At 33.8% G+C, this 25080-nt stretch overlaps 1 protein-coding gene across 1 annotated transcript in view; it reads right to left on the minus strand.

The window, feature by feature from the left end:
- Nucleotides 1-14817, minus strand: part of LOC116352387 (homeobox protein Hmx-like) — a 50529-nt gene extending 35712 nt beyond the window's left edge. The window contains exons 1-2 of the mRNA XM_031784941.1: nt 13813-14817; nt 13158-13575 (exon numbers count right to left, since the gene is read on the minus strand). Of these exons, the coding sequence (XP_031640801.1) occupies nt 13158-13575; nt 13813-14133 (739 nt within the window). The 5' untranslated portion in view covers nt 14134-14817. The remainder of the gene's footprint in view (nt 1-13157; nt 13576-13812) is intronic.
- Nucleotides 14818-25080: the final 10263 nt, after the last annotated feature.

The following is a 25080-nucleotide window of genomic DNA, read 5'->3' on the forward strand; positions in this document are numbered from 1 at the left end:
AATGTATTACAATTTAACGACGAATTACCGTGAACGAAATGAATGCAAATGAACATACTAAAAAATTAATAAAACAAAATAACGAACAACACCGACACACACATTACTTTTCTACTGAAAAGACGAAATGCGCGAGGTGAATAAGTGTGATTTGTGTGCACACGCGTGCTATCATCGTCGTTTTTTTTCTGTTTTTTTTTTTCATATTTCGAAATACCGAAACAGCCTTTTCGAATGTTCAACCGTTTCTGTTCATCTGCCATCGTGGCACACAATGCAATGCATTCGACACAATCGTTACAGTTATAATCGACACACGATCGAATGAGAGATTCATGATTATTGCCATTGCACATTTTGACATGCATGTATTTAGTATTAGATCCACATTTTTTTTTTCTTCTTTTTTGTTTTAAATGTTTGCTTCATTAGATTGGCTTTGGACATGTGTTCGTCGACGTGGTTAAATATATTCTTGGGTCATTATTGGCAAATACACTCCGATCGGTGATTCAAAAAGACATGGAAAATGAATGGAGAATTAGCATTGGTTCGTCACATGTCGCTCAATTATCGGTGTGGTAAATACAGTTTAAGTGTGCAGAAATATTTTAAGCGATTTCCGGTTCGAATAGCATCCAATTTAATCTATTTCTATGAATTGATTAAATTAATATGCGAAAAAAAATCTTTCGAAAGCACCGTTCCTCTTTTATTTGTTGGTCGAAATGACTCGAATGGAGACAGAAATGCCAGAGTGTAAATGCAGCGAAGAGAAAGAAAGAAAGATGGAAGAAGCGAATAGCAGGTGTCAAAAAATATAATTAAATATATTAATAAAATTATGTGAGCCTTTGAAGTTAAATGGCGATGGTGCGAAGCTGTTCGTAGAAGCTGAATTAAAAAAAGGCACACAGAGACAGAGAGAGATATCAGTGGTATTCATTCGTTTGTTCCATCGTGTATTGATACGCATCGAATGTGCCCTGTGTATTGCATGCAACTTATTTTCCATGCTACATGAAAATGTGAAAGAGCACCAAAGCCTATTAGGCAAATTATGACAAGTATAATTAATTGATGGTGTAACGACGACAAGTACAAACTAAGTAGATGGCAATCATCATTATCATTAAGCAAAACAGGCAAAACGACAACAAACGAACGAACGATTATAAATGGAAATCATACTGAACACAAAAAACAAAAAAAAAAAAATTATATTTATTTCTTAGGCGCACGGGGATTTGTGGTGTGTGCTGCGGTTGTTGTTGCTGTCGGTTTCTATTGCGATTGATGATGATTTGATATTCGATCGCGCGCACCGCATTTCAAATGACCAGCTCTATAAAATCATGAAACTGTAACAATCAATTTCACGTATTTCTATATCGCCATTACAATTTCATTTCACTCTGTCTCGCTCGTACGCTCAATTGCGTACAACACAGTGCACAATTTTTTTTTATATCCGCGTGACTTCTAATGTGACAGTTTGTGCCAACGAAACATTTATTAATTTCACAGTCATTCCCCCTTTTTTCCATTTTTTTTTTGTTTGTTTCATTTTCAAATAATTCAGCGCGCTAAAACTATTAACCACTTGCGCAGCATACGATTCTCTCACACACGATTCTAAAATTTGTTTTGTTTTTACGGTTTTCTTCTGCTTTTTGTTCAAATGTAGAAATGTAGTTACACTGAAAATCGTTCGGAAAATAGTTATTGTGTTGACATGATTTCGGCGTGCATACTACCGGCATATATATATATTATATAAATATAATTTACCAAAATGGAAAAAAACAATTCATCAAATTGAAAAGCTGTGTAAAAACAAATTCAATTGTAATTATTTAAAATGGAGTGGGTTTTTTTTGTTGTTGTTTAAAGTAAATGTAATTTAGAGAAATATTGTTATTTTTTTTATTTCGTTGATTTATGATGTTGACTCGTTTCGCTCTGTCGTGCTCGACCAACGGAGTGATAAAAATGCTTAACAATGTTTGCCCATTTTCACAAACTAGTTCATCATTTGGTTGACATTTGAATAAAACTATTACTTGGAAATGATTTGCGATCGAAAACGATTGAACAATAAAAGGAAGACCAAATGAACTGAACATGGACAAAATGTGACAAACACACGCACACACACACATACCGATTGATAGAGTGAGAGCGAAAAATAGCTTTGTTAAGTTAAACGATTATATATGTTCCAACTGCCAAGCAAACACCTATTAATGTGGCGAAACATAACACCGTATTAATGTGTAATAGCTAAGTATCGAGCTGCAGTTGTATTATTTCGTTGTGTGTGTGTGCTTTTTTGCTTCATTCTTTCATCTGTTCTTCTGATTATTTACAATGTTGCTGTGTTCTTTTTCTTTTCTTTACCATTTCAATTTTTATTTAATAAACCATGCAAAACCAAACTATAATATCCGAGTGGCCCGAAAAAAACAACGTTAACAAATGACGAATGAGAGTGAAAGAGCAACTGAGAACGTCAACAGAAACAATAACACGAAAGTGGAAGAATAAAAAGTGTTTTAAATGAAAATGGACGCCGTAATTTTCGTGAATATAATTGTATAGCGGTAGGTAAATTTAATTAAAGACATCAATTTTACAAAAATTTCTAACACATTTCATTGAAACACAAATGTAAAATGCAAACAGAAGGGATTGGAATTGAGTGCGCGCGCGAACGGAACCGACATTCGAATGTCGTTTGAAACAACAACAACAAAAAATGATTCACATTATAGTGTTTAACTATATTAACGTTCGTAATAATGTTAATAAATTCTTTCATTTTTCAAAGCCACACACATACGCATCACACATAAAAATCTATTAAAAATAGATCGCACGAACGGGAATATTTTGCATTTGACATATAAATGTTGAGATTCAAATCAATTTATATAATGATAAATGTTCTCTCACGATATGATTTCACTGTCATAACTGTTGTGCCAATTAATGCCGAACAGTTTATGAACACACCAGGCTATCGAAAGTGTTGGACGAGTTAAGAAAAGTAAATAACAACAACGATAGAACTGACGAAACTTTGTATCGCAATATTATTTTTGCAAAGCGAATAAAAACCGACCTCGTAATTACTGTCCGATCGAAGATCAGCGAAAATGTAATTAAGTATGTAAAATCACTGCTGTATTGTGGCTGTACGAGACAATCACCATATCGAATGCAGTGACCGAACGAAAAAAAAAAAACACCAGAAAAAAACACACACACACGAAAAGGTGTAATTAATGGGCCAAATCAGAATGGAGAACACAATAAGCATCAAATGTGAACATGAATTCGTGGGACAATGTAATAAAACCGATCGATTACCGAAAAGGAAACAACAGTTTCGGAATTATTATTTACGTAATAACATCGACGACTCAATATAATTTGTAATGAGGAAACACGGTGTTGTGCGTGTATGCATAATTTTTGCTCATTTAAGTATGCTCTGTTACGGTGACGATGGCAGCGGCGGCGGCGGTTTGTTCTCTTTACTCGTTTTTTTTTTTTTTTTTTGACAAAAAACACCACTTTTTGCGAATTTTGCACTGCTGAAGCATTGTTATGCGGTTCGACATCGTTTTTATACGTATACATATGCATGCGTATCCACGTGATTATTTGGATCTTTGTGCACATTATATTTCAATTTATGTTTTGCATCCATACGACAGCTATTCGAAGCATGAAAAAGCCGTCGGCATTCGCATTTCTTTCAAAGTCATATACATGTTTTTTTTCTCTCTCTCTCTCTTCTTTCGTTATGGTGTATGTTCTTTTCTGATACACACACAAACACTGTCTAAATATATATAGTGGAGAAGCGCTGATATGATGTGATATGGATCGCGCCTACTAAAGTATTCATCACATATTTCACTTAAATTACTCTGCGCCAATGAGCCATATGCACATATCTTTCAATATCGGAATATTTCAAAAGGCAAGAGATATTTTTTGGGTGCGGACGGCAACGATGAAAGCAAAAACAAAGCCAGACACAACAATACTGAAAAAGGGAGAGAAGAAAAAATAGAATCGTTTAGATCGTGCATTGTTTGCACATTTTCCAATTATCATTTTTCAAGATTGAAATAGGAATTGCGAAATCAATTTCTAATAATAACATGTAAATCATTGAAAAATAATGATGCGCCGATTCGTCAAACGTCATTTCTTTCATTTTCTGCATGCTCTCACTTGATGAGCTCTACTTAGCACCACTTTGCATCGCTATTGATTAATTTGCATGTAAATTGACAACGATCTACGGAAATTCTATAGAATCGTTTTCAATAATTATGATCAATTTCTTGGAAGTTAGATCAATTCGTATGAAATCATTTGGTGTGATGACAATTTTTTTTCGCTTCAATGTCAAATTTCGCAAGAAATTTGAACTTTCCTGATTGTAATGACAATGTAGAAAATTATATGAGAGAAATGTATAATTTGGATGTCATTTTGATGCGCCATTCTTATGGCTGTGGCCTTATCTATATCAAGCACACTGCAATCACAGGACTAAACGAAACATTGATATTCAAATTAGTGTGGTTTAAGTTCATTTAGGGTTTGGTCCGTTATTGTCGGTTTCTTTTAACGATCTAGTTTTTTTTAGCCGTCAAAAGTCGACATGAAATTAAAAAAAAAACGCTAACGTGACGTAAATCGAAGCATTTATGTTTAATGAAAGCACTGAAGAGGCGCAAAAACATTTGTAACTTGAAGTATTTAGGCATTTATGTGGAGTCTACCAAAAATGGATAAACGATGTGAGAGAAAAATAAAAATCTGAAAAGCAGCACAAGAATATATACGCAAATGTGTGCAAACACATCAAAACTCACACGATATTCTAATTATGTTGCATGCAAGCCCATTAACGACATAATCCCATTGGAATAAAATGAGCAAGGAAGCAAGAGAGAGCGAGAGAGAGAGAGAGAAAACTCGTATATATAAAGATAAAAATCAAAACGAAAACCGAACACATCGAAAACGATACACATTTGTCAGTCCAACGTTTTAATACGCATATTAACAAACTCTAGTAGAATCAAGTGGGATTGGATGGAAAAGAAGCAAATTGGAAGTCTTTTAAGGGAGAAAAAAAATTAAGTCAAGGTGTAAAAGTCGGCACAATTTTAATGCTTGTTATAGCTGTATTCATTCAGTTTGCGCTTGTATCCATAGAGATACGGAAAAAAATATATCTATCGATAGTCGCATTGATTGTAGAATAACGATGCATCCAATCGGTGCATAAATCCGTGTAACGTGATGCATATTCACGAATTGAAGCAAAAAAAAACGTGGAATGAAGATAACAACAGCAAAAAAATTACATTATTAAGCAGATATCTGGAAGTTGAGGTACAAATTAAAAACACATTAGCTTTTTTTGCATGCCGCACAATGGGCGATAATATAAACAAACGTGTGTAGTAGATGTTGATTTTCGTTCTCTCTCTCTTTCTCTCCTTTGATTATCCATGATTCGCATTTAGCACAATTCTGCTCGAGTTTTTTTATAATTCATTGCCTGATCAAATCAATACCATTTTTACGCTAATTTTCCTTGTTTTCATTACATTCCTATCAACTTTTGCCATTTTATTTGCGTTCATCGGTATTATTTATTTTATTTGCTTACAATGTAACGATAAATTGAGTCCACATCTCATTTGTTTTTTTTTTCTTCGTAAAATCAAATGTAAGTTACATCAGATTCCATTTGGTACTGAGTGAAAAAAAAATATTGTTATATTTTTATTCTCAATAAAAGTTAATTACAGTAATTTCCTTTTGAATGGATTCTGATTGAGAAGAGAGCAGTCAAGTGCGTTCAGAGCTTAAATGAGAGGGAAAATTGTATTTCGAAATATGTTGAGTTGAAATGCGCACGCACTCTTGTAATTTTGTTGCAGTGCGGTCTCTTTTTGCTTCAAAGATGAGTCAAGAATTGCGAATTGAGAGAAGCGAAAGAGCTGAAAACGCGTCGCGCACACAGACATACACACAAGTGGAACATTGACTACAGTTGCTGGTATACTTTTTAAACAGGAGAAAAGCCATGTGATTCATGAACACCTTTTGCACAATAATTACAGTAGCACAGAAATTTAATCGATTAGCAGCCAAACATAATATTTACTAATCGATCAAACGTACAAAAGCAGAGCAAGAGAAAAACGAGAGGTAAACACGCAGACATATTTCGAATGAAATCGGTTCGATTTGAGAGAAAAATATGTGTTTGATAAAAACTATTTTCGTTGGCCATTGAATCGATTAGAAAGATTTTTGGTCGATATGATTCTCTACCTGTTTGTTAAAATGTTCTGTATATCCATTTTGAATTATTCCAATTAACGAGCTGTAAGTTACGACGCGCTTTTTTTCGAACCATTTAAAACCATTTTTTAATTAAATCAATCAATTAATAAGCTTATCAAACGATGTAATGTAATTATTGTAATATTGATTTCCCGGAGTGCATTTGCATTCAAACGTGTATAAATGACCGAAAAATGAGAGCAAATCACGACTTAAGCTAGAATATCAAGTAATACAGGCGATCTTAAGCGATCAATAATAAGCACAATGACAGTGTATGCAGAATGTGCAGGCAAATATGCCAATACGTTTGTTATATTCATGTGTGCAACAAGAGCAAAGAGTTTATATATGCAATTAAACTAATCATAATCAAATTATGTACAACACATTAAATGGCCGACAAAATGAAATACAAATCAAATCCAATCCACTTCAAGCCACAAACACGATATAGATAGAGACACAGAGAGAGAGAGACGAAGTGAGGCAAGAGAATGAAAATGAATCGTTTAATATGTTAATCGATTTGATTTACCGTTGTTGTTTTTCATCATTATGCAGTGTCTAATCTAAGCAAACAGCATGCTTGAAACACGATCAAAACGAGAATATGAATACTTGATTCATTTGATCGTTGTGTTGGCTAAATGAAATTGATATTTTGATGTCATGACGTTGTAGACGACACGAAGCAGATGAAGAGAGGGTTAAACAGAGACAGAATGATGACGATATAAAAATAAAAGAAAAAATAATGATGCGGCACATAGAAAACATTTAAATGATTGCCAATGATTATTGTAAGTTGGATCGATTCGCGCTAACAGTGCAGTTATATCATTAGCACTGGATTTCTACGATGATATATGACTGCTTAGCCAAAGCCATATCGCAGCGCGTCAATGTTGTGATTATCAAGTTCGCGTGCAGTTTATAGCAAAGTATAATTAATGAAAAAGTGCAATCATCACACCTTTGGGCTCATCGCTTGAAAATCCTTTCTCATCATGACAATTTGTTCATAAGCCGTTTTCGTGATTGGTAAACTATAACTATAGTTTCAAGTACCAAAAAAAAGATCTAATTAAAAAGGACAAGTGCTCTGGTTTCCCATATTTCGGTGTCGATTTTTGTGTTTCGTTTTTGATTATTCGGGATAATCATGATCATATAATGTTGACGGACGATGATAATAATGATGTGGTGGCCCATTTAAAACGGTCAAAAGAAAAGTGCCGCTCACAATCAGTTTTTCATTGCCTTTCGTCTTTCACCTCTTATGCTTCCAATTCCGTCGGCTGTTTGTAGTTCCTTTCTTTCGTGCTCATTTGCTTTTGCCATAATTTTCGGATTTGCCACAAATTATTTCATTTCGTTCACATTCTTACACTTACAAGACCGACCGATGCTACACCACGTCTAATATGCATACGGACACACACACAAAGCGTGTGTGTGTCTCCCTGGTTTTGCATGAATATTGAACGCAAAGTCAGGCGCATTGACGTTTTCGCTTGTTCGCAAGTGTCGATGCCAATGTGTTCGTTCATTTGTTCACGCGTTTGATTAAGCGCCCGCGTGTGTTCGAAATGCATGGTGCACGGTGCTTTGGCTGATTGAGAATGTGGTATTTTTCTTTTGTGCTTGTGTGAAGAAGCAATCCACTTACTGATTATTTGTAAGCATTTTGTATTTTTTTTTTTTTGTTTGTAAGGTATTTGTGTAATCGCTGTGTGTTCAATTGTATGCAGAATATCTCATGTTTCGGTATACGAGCGGGTAGACACAGCAGAAAATGTGAGGAGCAAAGAGTGTGTATATGTGTTGTATTGGACCATGCATTGGTACAAACTATACGGCCGCATGTATAAATATATGTTAACATATTGAACAAGGCCTTAGGTGTCGGTCGAATAGCTAATTGGAAGATGTTCAAAGGAGCCGACAAATCTTTTAAGTAGGGATCAGAACTTGTAATAACTCTATCGCGTCAATATGGGAGGCCAATATTATTTTGTTTTGTCTTTTTTCTGATCGTTCTCTTTTGCCTCTCATTTCTTGTTCGACTTTTCATTCTCTCTCTCCCTCTCTCTCTCTCTATATCTTCCTTATTCTCGTTCTTCTCGAGATGGGCCGCTGATTTTCAATCCATTCGTTTGGTTATTCACGGTGTAGATGATGTAAATTTCATTTGGAACTATCGTTAGAATCATAGCAAATAAATGCGTTTTTATTTGATACGATCAAAGGACTTTGTGCAAAAATTAATGCAATCATGCATTGCCTTCGCGATGCAAATGTTAATTTCTCTCGTTATTTTTGCATTTCATAATTTATTCAAGTATATAAATAATGATAATGATCGGCTTGTAATTAATCATTTGATCAATTGTCGCCATGCAATTTTTCGATTGGTAAATATTTTTTTTTCGTTCAGAAATTGATTTTTAATTTTGATTAAAATTTATTGTTTGAATGAAAATGCTATACCTGGTGGTATTTAACGTTGAATTACTGTGGTCTTTTGTCTGTATTTATGATACTTTCATTACGTTATGAAATGAGTGTTATTTTGAATTGAAAAATTAACCTTTTTATCGATTCGTTTTTTTGTTTCGGTTCGGTAAAAGGACCACCACAATTGTATATCATGCACCGTTTTGCCTTTTTCGTGTTGTTCAAAACAATGAATTTCGGTTGCAGTCTCATGCAACAACATGTTAGCATCACACAACTGTCTGATAGAAAGATTTTTTGTTTGTTTCATATAAAAACAGTCGTCGATCAAAAAAATGATCGAATAACCTTTGTGCAAAAGTTGAAAAACCCGAAGGATTTTGAAGGTATTTGACCGAAACACGATAACGATTGCTTTGACAAGGCAACAACAAGTGATTCAAAATTAATAATACCAACATTAATGATAACACAATGACCGGTGAAAATGCATACAGTAAGGTGTTAAATGCGTTATTCTATCGATCGTTTTTCATAAATATATTTTTCTTTTCTCCATTCCGTTTCTCTATTGGGATTCTTTGTTCGTCATTTAAAAATAGAGACTATCACACGCAAACGAGAAAAAGGCGAGAAGCAAATAGCCCGGGCAACGTGTGGAACGTGAAAATTCACATCCAAACACACAGAGGAAATCAGAACGTTAGTCTTCAGTTACACCCAATTAACTAAAGCAGTGATCACATTATGTTGTCGGCGCAGATCAAAGAGTTTCCTTTGTTGCAAGGCTGTATGTATGTGTGTGAATTTCTTTCTTTCTCATTCCATCTTCCATAATTTTGGTTCGGAATTTGTTTTTTTTTAGACACGATTATTATTAACAATCCTATTTCAGAAAAATGATGTTCTCTACGTATTGTTTTTTTTTTTCGTAAATAAGAACAATAAAACCAGAGGCACTTCATATTTGTTGTTTGGTTCGAATGTCGAATCGAATATATCGAAATTCACTTAATGATATATAAAAATGAGAATGAGATCGGTACCATATTCGAAATCATAAAACCAACAAAGTCAAAAGATTCATTTTTTTTTCGGTGTGATGCTGGCATTTTGAAAGGATTTCCGTGAGGTGTGACTAATAAAATACGCATTTGTTATTATATCCTTGCTTATGATTGCCTTTGTACAAGAATCAACGTTATGATGGCCATAGTCGTTGTCATATTCACACTTTTTGCCGGTCTCTGGCTCTCTCTGCATCGCCTACAGTTGATTGCTTTGTGTATCACATCACCGGCAGCAAAGTTGAAAGACAAAAAGGAGTCAGACAATTGGCGTGCATAAGAACGTGTATCTTTCTCTCTCTTTCTCTTTCATCCATCATTTTTTTTTCTTACGCTCGCCCAGTGTGTTTGCGTGCTTAATTTTGTGTTAGTACATCTGTGAGGTCCAATCATTCGTCAATGAGCCACACAATAGCCAAATCCCAAAAGGTATGCTGTGTGCGTTTGGCTTCTATGTTTCGTTTTTTCACTGAATGTGTGTGAATGTAACGGAATGTTTTCACGGGTAATTAAAAAGGAATACGTTTCAAATAAACTACGATTTGTTTTTGACAATATTTGGCCCCTTTTCTTGAAATCTCAATTAGCTGTAGATTTTCAAAGTGTTTTCATTCTTTTCTTGATGTGTGTATTGATTTTTTTCTCGTGAATTCTGGAAAATAATGGCATTTCTACCTTGATTTTTTTTCTTCTTCTTTTAAATCGTAATTAGAGATTGTGAACAGACAAGAAATTGAAAATTAAACATTTCTTTGTAATGCATTCATTTCAAGCTGATCGAAGATGATTAGCATTTAACCGACACACACACAAATCGATTTCAACTACTTTGAATTTGATTGGGTTTGGCTTTGATTTTACCGACAACAGCAGCCGACGCTTTTCGCGCGTATTTCTTGACTCTTACTTATGCCGAGATTGAAATTCACATCCGATAATCGAATTGACACACACACACATACTCATACTCACGTTTGCATACATCAAAGCGTATGCGAAACACAGCGGATGTACAATTTGCATTAAACAATATTAATGTGATTATGTTTAATCATTTGGCGAGAAAATTGTTTTCGACTTCTGTTTTTATTTCCAAAATCAAAAAAAAAATCCAATCAAATAGAGGGCAGGCGAGGTAAATATCGAATGGACCTCGGATTCGTTTTCGGCTGCGTGTAATTTCCTTGTCGCGGTATCTTTTGTTAAAATTGAATCGTCAAAGTTTTTTTTTTTGTTCCGATCAATTTTTGTTGCAAGTGATTGCTGGTATCGAAATGGTCGAACAAATAAGACAAAATCGCATCTGATTAGTTTAAGTGATTTTTGTGTGGTTTTTCTTTTATTATTTCATTTTATCATTCCAGTTCTTTCCAATTTAAATCTAATTTGACCACTAATTTGCTTAAACAATGAACGAAAAAAAAATGCGAACAGAAAATTGAATTATGGTTATGGAATTAATACAAATGTAATTGAATTTGTATTTTGCCACGTTTTTTTCTTTAGTTTGTGGACGAAAAGGCTGGTACGAAATGTGTGCACTTTTTTTGTTCATTGGATGTGTATAAGTGAATTATGAATGATTTATAATCAGAGCAGGTAGAAAAACAAAAACAATTGTAAACGATGGACAGAGAGACAAAAGCGTGTCGGACGTGCTGCGGTTGCTGATGAATAATTGCTAATTTACGATTCATTTTCAGATCGGAGTATATCGCAAATTACAAAAAAAAACAACAACAGAAGAAATACATTTCACACGTCAAAGGAAAATGGTCATCTTGATTATAGCCAGCATTTTCTATTTGAAACAAAAACGACATAATTGAATTGACGCAAATATGTTAAAAGTAACACACGCTCTTTACCGTATTCAATAATTATTTTATTATCTGTTGCGTGTGTGTGTGTGTGGTGATTCTCTTCTCGCGCAATGCGACGTGTTTCTTTTTGTTATTAACTGCTTACCACATCGCACTTTTTTCTTGCATTTGTTTTTGCTCCTCTTTCCTCCTCAATCATTCAATTATCATTCGTGCGGGCTGTGCGAAGATTCAATTTTAAATCAATTATAATTAATGTTTCAAATGGAATTAGCCACCTAGAAAAAGCCAATCATTGTTCGAAAAAAAATGAACCACAGTGACACATCACTCATGCACAGTGCAATGTGTATTTGTTTGGTTGCTTCTTTCTCGCGCTCAACACAATGATTCAATTGATTGGCAATCAAGAGAAACGACGCGAAGCGATAAAAGACAGTGGAAATATTAGGAACTGATCATATTTTTTATTCTGTTGAAATATTATGAAAGACTGAGGATTCATGATTTAAATGGAAATGACACCTTTATCATGTAATCCATGTCGTTGAGTCAATAAAAAAAAGAAACGTTGTGTCGTTTGTTTCATTCTTCACTTCAGATTGGTTATTATATTAAGTCATACATATTGGGTGCCAATTAGCAAAATGTCAAACAATAACATTAAATGTTGTTTGTTTAAGACAATAACTTGTTTTTTATACAACAAAAAATAATATTCATTTTAATTTGAACACAGACACACATTTATAAATAGACATTATGGCTAATATTTCAGCATTCAGTTAAGTGTTTTGTCTATGATGGTCACTTTTCACAGATTTTAAATGTGAATTAACCAGAAAAGTGAAAGATTATCTATTATCTACTTAAATCGCACCGTTGATTGTAATACATAGAAATGTTCGTGATAATTGTTTTTAAGCGCACACAATCGCCGAAAAAGTATTGATTTTTTTCTTTAAGAATTTTAAGTAATTTCTAAATTTGAAATTTATATATTAAACATGAGTCATAATCGGACCGACATGATGCCTTGATTCAGTGCTGTTAATTAGTTTATCATTTGTGCAAAAAAAAAACTATCGAGTAGCCTGGTACGTTCGTTCGTTATTTTAATTGATTTGTCAATGTTCCTAAATGAATTACGAGTTGAAATGTTCGCTCTCATTTTTTTAAAGTAATTTACAGAGTTCGGAAGGCAAGTTTTGCAAAAGCATTTGATTTGCTTTTTATGAATGTGAACCATGGGATCGGGGGAAAACAAAAATCTTGCCCACCAACAATCACATACATGCAAATGAAAACCTCCGATGGAATGGAATGAAATCGTTATGATTGCAAACTGAATGAAAACTTGAACATTTAATCGAAAAAAAATAAAATGATGGAAAAATTGAAATAAGCCAAGTGTACAAACCTTGATTTTCGTCGAAATTTTTGTTGGTCATTTGGAATAGGGCGTCCAATGGAGTGTCACTTGGTTTCGTCATTTTTTGACTGTGATGTGATTGTGATGATTGTTGCGATTGTTGTGAACCTGAATGATGCATATGATGATCGGATAAACGGCTGCCGCTACCAATTTCTGGTGAACAGCAATCGCTTGCCGCTGAACTGCTACGCTCCGATCCCGATTCGGATTTTAAATCCATGCTCATGTTTATGTTCATGTGTCGCAACAATTGTGCCTGTGCATTTAAATGTTCCAAATGTCGATGATAATCGAGCGCCAGCCGATGTTCGTAGTGTAGTAAGGCTGGAGGAAGAAATGGACGAACTGCATGCACTGATCCACGGAATTGATCCCATGGTCGAACAATTTTACTTCGTGTTTCCTGTAAAACCACAATAATTAGAGCTCAGAATGATTGATGTCATCCAAGGAAATGTAAGCTTATATTTGATGCAATCGAATCGTTACCATTTCAAGCCAAATTAATTTTCAATTTGATGGCTTAAATGATTGATTCAAGTGCTACAAACAAACATTTATTTTATTTTTTGAATATTCGAAATAGAAAATGCATTCATCGGTTCCTTGAATAACACAATTTAAATGGAGCTCTACTAACCGTAGTTTGATGTTGATTTGATGCCGTTGTCGAGTTGTTGTTGTTGTTGTTATTTGTTTTTGATTCGTGACCGAGAATATCGGCAATGGAAAAACTTTTAACACCTTCAATCGTTGATCGTTGAGCCGGTGGTGAGATGGATCGTTCACGTGAATTCATAATCCCTTTGAGACGTTTCAATGGTTGAAAATAATCGTCACCGTTTCGTCGACGATCATTTTCTAATGGTTGTTGTGATTTTGGCGGTGGACTTGGTGCTCCCACCGAAATTTCAGAGCCGGCCGGACTTGGTGGCGGTGATGCATTTGTTGCACACAACATTTTTTTTGTTTCAAACAACACAATTTCACTACACAAAATTCAAAAGTATATATATATATATGTTATCGGGGTGACTCTTGTCAAATTCTCGTTCCAATTGGGTAAACAAATAATGTGGTTTTTGATAGTGTTAATGTCACTTGGTCACTTAAACAGACACAATTGTTCCACCACTCAGTCAGAACCCGTGCTAGAACTACAAGAAGTTAAATACCAATTTCAATTTGATCAGAATATCCAAAATAAGCACTATTTCACTAAGTTTCGGTTGAGAAATTCACTTAAATGTCATATGGATTTCACTATGATTTCACTTTAAATCATTGCTGTTCAATCACCACCTATCTCAACCAATTATATTTTCCAAAATATTTTTAATATGTTAATTGTAATGTCACTGTTCGGTTCCAAATATTATTTTTCATTTAAGTCACAATAAAATTATCCCATTTGGTTGAATCACTGCGGTGTATATGCAAGAAGAAGAAAAAAAACAATGTACATACGGAAGTAAATCGTATTTATTCACTTTGATCAAAACTTGCTCAATTTCGAACAGAAAAAAATTAAATCACTACGTCAATATGAATGAAAAGACGTCAAATGCACACACACGATGTATCCATTGAATTATATTGCCGCGATATGAGGCATTCGTTGCAGTAGCGCACGTTCGAAGCGAATCTATCCAACGTCTTCGAACACCTAGATACGACTGTGTTCAGCACATAAAACAACTTATCAAACAAGTTAGTTGGTGCTGTCGCTTATGCCGGCCTTACCGCTTGCAGCTACACACCATCACTCACCGTCTCTACGCACACACTCACACGTTCATATTTATTCTATCGCATTCGTCCAATTGTGCGTTCCTATTCTGACTCAACGCTTTCGCTGTATTAGTTTGAAATGTTTTCATTTTTATGCCGTTGGTTTTTTTTTTTTTGTCATGCAATGGGCATGGTTTCACATTGACTTGCTTTAATAGTTTCTCCCTCTTTCGATTCATACACGTTACAGCCGAAGCGTTCGGATGAAAATGTGGGGCGGGGCTTAAACGGGCATTATCGCTCTATTCTTATTTTCTTGTATTCGCCGGTTGGCCAATGATTGGCGTGCATTGAGTTCATTGGATTTGCAGTTCGTGTTCCCTTTTCACCATATTCACAATTGACTTTATTGATGCGATGTGCCGACAAAGAAATGTCGGTTCGTGTTCGTTGGTGTTGTTGTTGTAGATTTCATTACAAAAAGGCGATGAAGAAGAGTAAACAGATGAATATTCCGCATTTACTCAACGCCAAATCGTATTTTGTTGTGGGGTTTCTTCTCTTCTTTTTTTTTTTCTCTGCTGTTGTTCGGAGTTTATCGCGCGAGCACAAAAGCTAATTTGTTATGTTCGGTAATTGACTTTGGCCCATAGTGATTATAACAAATGAGAATTTTGTTAGTATGGCACTACCATTTATAAAAGCGACACAATGGAATGAATAATAATACGCGTTGCTCGTATAATTGTCGATTGCTTTCAATATATGTTATATATATTTAGTGTTGTATGTACAAGAAGGAGAAACAAGGAGACAAAAACAGGAACCATGGCGAAAAAAAAAACAACAAACCGAAGAATGTGCGAGAGAGAATTGTGCAATCGCATTTGCATTTTATGTCCATATGTACATGCGTATTCTGAATATCAAATGCCAAACATAGTTATTAGTTTATTACAGTATTCCATATGAAATGGATTATCCATTGCAAACATATAATTGATGTTTTCGGGTAAAATATATACTTGGTTTTACCGCTGAAAACGCATCAAATGGGCAAAAAGTCATTTCCACAAAATGCCATTCATTTATTGGATAATTTGTGTTACTTATTATTATTTTTTTCCGAATCATTTTTCCTACATGGTGTATTTTCTCTTGTCGGCATTGCGTTGCGCTGACATTGTTTCGAATAAGAGACGCCAATAAATTGAGACGCTCAACACATAATTTTAACAATTTCTACATTTATTTTCGAAAAAAAAAACAACAAACATTTTGAAATCATCCACAATCATTCCGATGCATCAATAAAAAAATAATAGCAAAGTAAATTCATAGAAAAACATTGCACACTTTTGCCAAATAATTGACATCAAAGAATCAATTCATTTTACAATGTCTGCAGACATGAATCTTCGCAATTGACTTGCAACAGTTGTAATTTAAGCATTTGACGAATCGATTGGCATGACTTGACGAACATGTGTCACTTTTATTAGAAAATTCATTGAAACAAACGAAAAAAAGAACAAAAATTTATTTACCATTAATTAAATAGGAAGCAATTTTTGTTTCGGTTTTTTTCGATAGAATCAAGTGTTTATTTTGTGTTAGCGTAAATCACCGATTCGATAAATCGGTTGTGACACAGAAAGAGAAAGAGTATGGTCGCGTGGGAGGTTCCCAAAACATACGCATTTCTACAGCTTGAATGTGTTGGCCATGTCTCAAACATTGTGTGCTCAAAAAGTCCGCGTGAAATGTATGTGCGCCGTATGTATGTATATCGGTCGGTCCGCTTTTTTTTTCTCCATATTATATCCATGTATGTAGAGTGTGAATGTATTAACTGTGGATATTCGTCGAATGAACGACTGAACCGTACAAAATTATTACCAGCGCTAGTTACCAAAAATCGATGGGTGATACAGAAATGACGGATAATTTCGTAAATGAGACGCTTGCTGCTTGATGATGATGAGTTTTTGTGACGATGATGACAGATGGAAATTACCAATTGGTTGGATGATTTTCATAATTATTTCTTTTTTGGTGTGAGAAGCGTGTGTATTCAAGTCGCTTCCCTCACTCTATTCGTTTATATACATATATATATAGATATAGATTTTTTTTCGCTCTTCCGTTGTTGATTTTATTTATTTATTTAATTCTTTTTTTTCATCGTCTTTTTTCTTCGTTTTCTCATAATAAACATTGGCTAATAAGCGACGGAGACAAATCGATTATTGTATTAAGTTTGCTTGTTGCTGTTGGTTACTCATTTTTTTTTTCATTCGAAATTTTCTCTTAATGTGGGTTTGCCCTCACAATAAATAAAATGACAATAAACATGATGTCGAATGAATAAGAAGTCGAATGTAAAATGCGAACACGCATGAATTCGCAAACCGAAAACGAATATCATATTTTTGCTTGAACAATTTTCCTTTTGAATTTATTAGATTTTTGACTTTTATCGTTTCATTGTTTCAGGAAGCGTCCATTACGACTATTATTATGCGAGTGCGAATGTTGGTATTTAAGCTTTTGCTAAAAGTCGTTAACATCCATTTTGAAAGATTCACGACTTTTATGTTTATCACAAACATTGCAAGGGAATGCGTGTGTATGAGAGAGATGGAGAGAGCGAGCGAGAGAGGAAAAAAAAACAAATAGACACGCATGTACATGAAAAAGGTGTACAAACGATGAAAAAGAAGTGCTAATAAAATTAAAATGCGAGAATAAAACTCGGGCTTTATCGAGCGGGAAGTGTTTTTTCTGTGTTGTGATTCTCGACTCTGGTTTTTTTTTTTTCTTCGTTCGTTTGTTTCACAAATCATATAATAAATAAATAAATTAGTGCAAAATTCTTGTAAACTATGCGCTGAGCCAACTTCTCAGCTGATTATCATTTCAACACATTTATTGTTTAGCCCTACTCCGTTCTCTTCGACATGACGGCCGAAGAGTTAACGTTTAATTGGCATTACTTACCATGTGAATGAAGAGAACACATCCAACCCAATCCACGCAATGGTGATAGGGGGAGAGCAAGCGAGAGAGAGAGAGAGAGCAAAAATGGCAATTACTCGTTGGACTTAATTTTATAATATGTTAATAGGAGAATCCAGAACAGTGAATATATTATGCACACACACATAGAAACAAAAAAAATCATTCATTTGTTTTATCTTCTTTTTGTTGTTTTTGTAAAAACTATGATGGCCAATTATGTGCAAACACATAATCGGAAATGCTGCGAAATCATAGAAGAGAAAAAAACCGAGCGCAAGTTTAACATTTTATACATTTTTCTAAGTACTACTACATATTTAAAATCAATTAAAATCTCATTACATTATATTATTTCTATAGAACTTGTGTCTAAGTAACGAACCGCATCCAAATAGAGAGCCTCCAAACCATTTCATTGGCGTCGTCACACCGACAGCCCGATTAATTCAACATCTTTTACCCAGTTGCTGTTGTTGTTGATGATGAGCTCGTAATATAAAAGTGTCCAATATACAATGTTTCACCTTTTCCACCTTTTCGAAACCGAAAATTCATGCACACACACACACACACACCAACTCTACTAATTTACAATTAGAATTTGTAATCGAAATTAACGTTCTTTTTTTCGCATTTGGTGTTTTAATCCGACCGCTACTTAATTCAATTGCTCGTTTGTGCCGGGCTTCATCGCTGAATCACAATTGAAATCCACATATAATTAGTGCTAAGCAACAATTGTTCACTGCTTTGTTTTCGTGTTATACAATTTAAATACGGGAAAAAAACCATCAAGTTACACCTGAAAAAAAAAAAAAAACATTGTGAAAGCAATTACGCCGCTTCCACAGAAGTGTAATTGTTTTGGGCATGCTGAATTGCCACAGGGAGTTAAGCTTCCATGGACCCGAGTTTAAATTGTGCTAATTTGATAAGTTCAAGTGAAAATTAGTGTGAGAATCAAACATAAAGAATTGAACTGAACAGCACCATGCTCCAAGAAACCAAAATTAGATCTATTTATTAAAGATGAAACATGAACTTTTCGTTAAAATTTAAAAAAATAATCTAATTTATAGTTTAACGGTTTATAATTTTTGAATATATAGACCGAAATTATTGCTTAATTGTTTTCAATTATACTGACTTGCCGAATTGTAGGTTCATTGAAAAATTGACTCCCATGGATGTAGCTCAAATTCGATTTACATAAAATAAGCAATCGTGAAACCGAAATATTTTCGTCATAATTCGAAAAGCTCGGTTCATTAAAACAAATTAAATCAGTCCCAGTACCAGAATCATTTCACAATAAATTCTATGAAATAGTTTCATTTTCTTTGTGCATTTTGAGAATGTGTTTTAATTATAGGCATTGACGTTGCCTAATGCAACCGATGATGTTCAATGTGAAATAATGTGCACTGTTGTTAAAAAGGCATTGATGGCATTCAATGATGGACATATGGCCGATAAATATTAATGTCAATTCGTATGAACGCAATTCATTGTGTTTGCTTTAATTTTATTTATGGCCGTTGCTGATTCTTTCCTACTGTTTTTTTTTTTGCGTTAAAATGAAGGGGAACTTTCGGGGAATTTTTCGCCAATGGATTCGATTGTATCAAAACAACTGAATGGAATCGAAAAACGATCATTCCGACACAATTTTTTGTGGCTGTTGTTGAAAGAACCAGAAATCGTTGAAAATGGCAATTAAAATGTTTATTATTTCTGAATAGTTGAGTGGATATTGTTTCATGTGTGATTTTCCAAACAGTTATTCGCGGCTGGTAGTGAAACCGATAGCTCAGTGAAACGATTATCGTAAAAAATTACAATACAGAAATGCAGATTATTATTTTTTTTTAATGGTTTGTGATGGTAACATGTGCGGGTGATTGACTGTTGGTGTTCTCTTTACATTTGACCTAAAATGTTGTGAGCCCATATGATTGGCTCGGGGTGAACCATGATTTGTTCTTGTTATTTAGCATTGTAAAACCGAATATTGTCATTATATGAATAATCACATTTTTCCTCTATCGTATTTTCCGTGTTGAAATGTGTCGAACACGGCGATTAGGCATTTGTCTTTTTCGAGGCGTCGTATTCCATAGGGAGTTGGTGTTTTTTTTTTGCTGTGAAGAGAAAAAAATGTCAGCCATTGTTTGTGACCGTCAAATAGCGGATATTTCGTTAAAGGGCGTTATTTCTCATGTAATTATTTTTCGCCCCACGAGAACAACACACGTTTTCTTATACAATTTAGAGCGAGCCATGTTGTTGTTACTCATTCATGAAAACTGTGTGTTCTAAATTGAAATTAAATTAAACTAATTTTAATCTATTTCCATTTCGGCAATACAAATTGAAACTCATTTTCGCTCACAAATATTTTGATATCTGTTGTTGTTTTTTTTTTTGTCGCCTCTTTTGTTTGTGCTCGTGTGTTCTCTTTTTATTTCTTCCTCTCAATTATTTGTATCATGCTCGGCTGTGACCAATGAAAAAAGCAATTAATTCAATTTCGTATAAAGTTGATCACGATGATGATGGCACTAGTAATATGAATTGATGATGACAAGGTGTGTCTCCCATTTTCTATTTTCGCTTATTTCACTGTGTTTTACTTTGCGTAATATTCAATTTCGAAAGACAAATTGAAAATAAAAAATGAATAACATAATGAAAAACATCACTGCACGCCTAAACGTTCATCAATACGTTTGTTGTTCGCTTGTTTTTTGTTGTTAATCGAATGAATTGAATTCGTTTTGCCGTTATGTGAAACAACATAGTTGAAAATCAATTAAAATTGAACAACGGTCAATATTGAATTTTAAATGTCATATTTTCATCATCGAATCGACACTTTTTACAGATAGACACTTTTACCATCATATTAGATGTGAAAAGTATTCCGATGGAGCATCGGAAGAAAGCGTTTCATGTTGCAGTTTTTTTATTCTCCAAAGAAAAGAGTTTTTTTTTTTTTTTTTTTTGAAATTCATAGTGAGCGCTCTGATCTAGGCTCTATTGTCGGTACAATAAAAGGATATCATTCGGATTCGAACTCATTCCCGCCATGTTGGAGATTAGGAAGTGTTACCGTATGGCTCAATTATAATTTATTTGAGTTATTATTCTCGAATTTAAATGAAATTCATTGTGTGCGCGTGTTTAATTGGCCGCAATTTTAATCGAAACCTACCTATATTATAAAGATGTAAACCACCATATTAAATAATTCAGCGGGTGGCATGACCATTGTCTCATGCTGTACACAAACATACAATGTGCGTATGTTGAAGCAAAAGCTTTTCATCATCCCCTTATGCGTTCGAATTATCATTTTCGTTTCGTTCTGGAAAATTTGGTCATTCAACGAATGAATAAAATATATGCTTTCTTTTTTCAACACAAAAACCACCAAACGAAAATGATTTATATTTCATGCGATGATTTTTCGTTTAGGATCATGTCAAAGGGTGTTTCATTATCATTTTACAATAAAAAAAAAACAACAACTGAATTCGTTTATCCCATCGTACTGGATGCGCTGGATGGCAAAGCCAACATTTATGTTCGTCTGACAATCAAATCATCATTTAGAAATAAAATTAATGCACATAATGGATTTTGTTGCGCTATTTATGATGAATAATAGAGGGATTTTTTGTGATGCCGCGCTGCTGCGCTCAAAAAACCGACATCAAGACCGAATTTATAAAGTGAATGTAAGGTTAATCGATGATATAGATTGGGTGTGTGGGAGCATCGTTTAAATTATTAAAACACCATATCGGCTAATCGAATGAAAATTGAAACGATTTAAACGAAAAAATGAGCAACCAAGCATTTCTCTTTTATTCTCGTTCATGCCAGATAAATTCGTCATTTTTTTTTTTTTTTTTTGTTCGGAAAATATTTTGTTATTTTATTTGTTTCAAGACTCAATTTCAGCAGCGATACTGAGCGACAGAGGTGAAAATAATAATATTTTGAACATAATTCTTTTATTTTGTTTTCCATTAAGTTGATGTTACTAATATTATTGCTTGTAGTAATTATAACCTGTGTAATTTAACATATGGCTTCGCGGTTTCAATCAAGGGGAATCACGTGGTAAAAAAACCACAATTTTTTTGAATAAAGAAAAAACTCGTTTGAGTGTATTTTTGTGGAAAGAACAGAAAAACAAAGAATCAGACGACCAATCTACTGTCACGCGTGTTTGCACTATATTCACGACGATATCCGAATTGTTATTGAATACAAGTGACAATGTGAATAGTTTTCCGCTGGTTCTTTGCGCAACTTCTTTCGAACTAATAAGAAATTGCGATTTTTTTTTTTAGAAAAGGAAGACATTTGTGAACCTTGTTTTTTTTTAGAAAACTGAAGATTTGGCATATTTTTAAAACAACTTCATTTAAAAAGTGTCAAAATCACAATTAACTATCAACAAAACTACGACTGATCAAAGAAAACTAACAAATCATTCCAGGTAAAATGAATTCATCTCGACCGACTCCTTGTTTTCGAACGTTACCCATTGCCGGTTATTATACTTTCGGTGCGTTTTATTTCATTAAATAAAATATTAAAGTAAATCCGTTGAAAACAATCAAGCAATGGCAACCGTTCAGCACACAATATCGTAAAAGTAGAATGAAAAGGAGGCGGTGAACAGAATGCGATTCGATATGACGGCACTCAAAAGTCAGATTTTCGTTATTGCCGCTTTATTTATTGTGTTATTATTTTGTTTTATAAGTGTCTATTGTGTGTGTGTGTGTTTTTTTTTTGCCTTAATTGCAACTAATAGAGTTGTTTTTCGTTGTTCTTTATTTCTTCATCGTTTCATTATGTGTGCCGTTGAATCAATGGTGGCGCAAATGTAAATTAACATGAGTAGTTTCTGTCTGTCAAATGTTGACTGGTTGTTTCGTGTCATTTGCGTTTTACCTATTGTTTACATTGATCACTGATAAATGTGGATGTGTCCATTATATTTTGATGACCTGAAATTCATATATGACACCATTCAATGAGACGTTGAAAGTATTCATCGAGGAATAAATGAGCCAATACAAACCGAACAATGGCAACCGAATTATAAAGAAATATTCAGAACGGAAGTAATTCTTTCACAAATCATCACCATTTGGTATGGCCAAATATCACTATTTTAAAATTTGACATTCGAATTTTGATATTTATCCAAAATATCCACAGAACCGAATAACAATTCAATTGTAGATAGGCAATTAAGATTTCTGAACCAAATGCGGTAGATGGAAAATGAACGTTTCATTTAACCACAACAATATGAAATGTACCGTATGATGAATGATGTGCTAACACAATCAATATGGATTGAACACCAAATGTTGGTGCTACTTGAGCACTTCGATCGGCACTGATTTTTTTGGCACTTATGCAGCACGTTTTTTTTCGTACGCAATATTCATTTTGTGGTTGCGACTATACTATTTTTTTTTTTTGTATAGATTAAATTTAATTATAAACTCAACCAAACATTTTTTTGTCGGTTTTTAAATGCATCAATTGCATCGGATATACCAAAGTGTATAATGATATGGCAAACAAAAGTAAACCTGAAATTATTTTAATAAAAATAATTATAAATATTTGGTAAAAAAAAACATACACAAAACAATTAAAAACCGACGTTTTTTCATTGACTTCTGAGGTGGGAGAGAGTAAGAGAGGGAGAAAGAGAGAGACTCGATTCAGTTTTTGGCAAAAAATCAATCATGTCAATCGTCAGTCAGCATAATCATAATTATCGTTAGTGGTAAAATGCGCTTAGCCAAATAAATGATATGAACTATTTAATAACTTCAGTATAATTCATTATGCCACAAAATATGACAATGAATTTTTGGTGATGCTTTGTTATATAAATGCTCTTTCTAAAGATGTTTACCAGTTGTGCTTCTGGTTTTGTTCTTTATTATTCGTTTTTTTTTTTGTCTTTCGTTCATTTTCGGTTTTTCAACCGCCAATTTATTAACGAATATTATATGAACATAAAATGTGAACAAGAAGCTCTATCATCAATATCGGCGTCATTAAGGTTTTCGCTTTAAATTTATTGCAATGCGTTAGATTTATTTGATGTGTTTTTGCTTAGTTTTTTTTTTAATATCGCTGCCGTATTTCGTCGAAAATCACTTTTATCGCTTCGCGTTGATGAATGAGTAACGATAACATAACGTCTATTTTAGATCGAAATCGTTCGTAAGCACTTTTAAACTGGTGCTTTAAGCAATAAATGCAAATTAGCGGTCTTTATTTAAATAAAGCTTATAATTATACCCTCGAAATGGAATATATTTGCATGCTTGAATTGCATACCAAATTCAATTCATTGATGTCATTCTATTCTGAGCTACGGAATAATTTTCGGTTCCTTTAAGTATCTATTTTTTTGTTTGGTGAACGGACGCGCATATAAATGTAGCATTACAACATATATACAGAAAACGAAACAATAAATGAAATCGCCCTAATAACTACGTGTCTAAATAATTCCAAAACTTTTATTTTGGTAAATTGGACCCCGAAAGATTTCGAAATTGATAGAACTGTGGATGGAAAATGAGCCAGTCGAAGTAACATATATACATTGTATTTTAATTTGGATAAATACACGTTGCAATGCTTCAATTTTAGAAACAAATGAAAATATCACTAATAATACAGTGCGATTGTGTTAGGATTATTAATTTATTTCTTTTTTTCAGTTTTTTTTTGTTTCTTCTTAATGCAATACACAAGCGATTCGGCTTAATTTGCATAATTACATAATAGAAACAAAAGAAAAATTTGAAACCAAAAGCAAGCAATTGCCTTTCATACTGACACGGATACAAAATGGAAGTCGAGATTTTCATTCAATTTATTGGCTAATACAATTTCGATTGCATGGAATTTTGAAGGCAGTGTCCATGACTTGCTTCGAGATAAATTCGAATCACTTACCGCCAAAAAGACACTTTCGTCCGTTTTATCATTTCAATTTCCTTTCTGCGTCATTATCACTTATGCCGATTTCTCGTTTTCTGGTCGCGTGTTTCAAATTTGTTTCTCTCGAACACTCTCTCTCTCTCTCTCTCTCTCTCTT

The sequence above is a fragment of the Contarinia nasturtii genome, unplaced genomic scaffold, assembly GCF_009176525.2.
Source record: "Contarinia nasturtii isolate CC-2019 unplaced genomic scaffold, AAFC_CNas_1.1 Cnas_scaffold_78, whole genome shotgun sequence".
NCBI classification, from domain to species: domain Eukaryota; kingdom Metazoa; phylum Arthropoda; class Insecta; order Diptera; family Cecidomyiidae; genus Contarinia; species Contarinia nasturtii.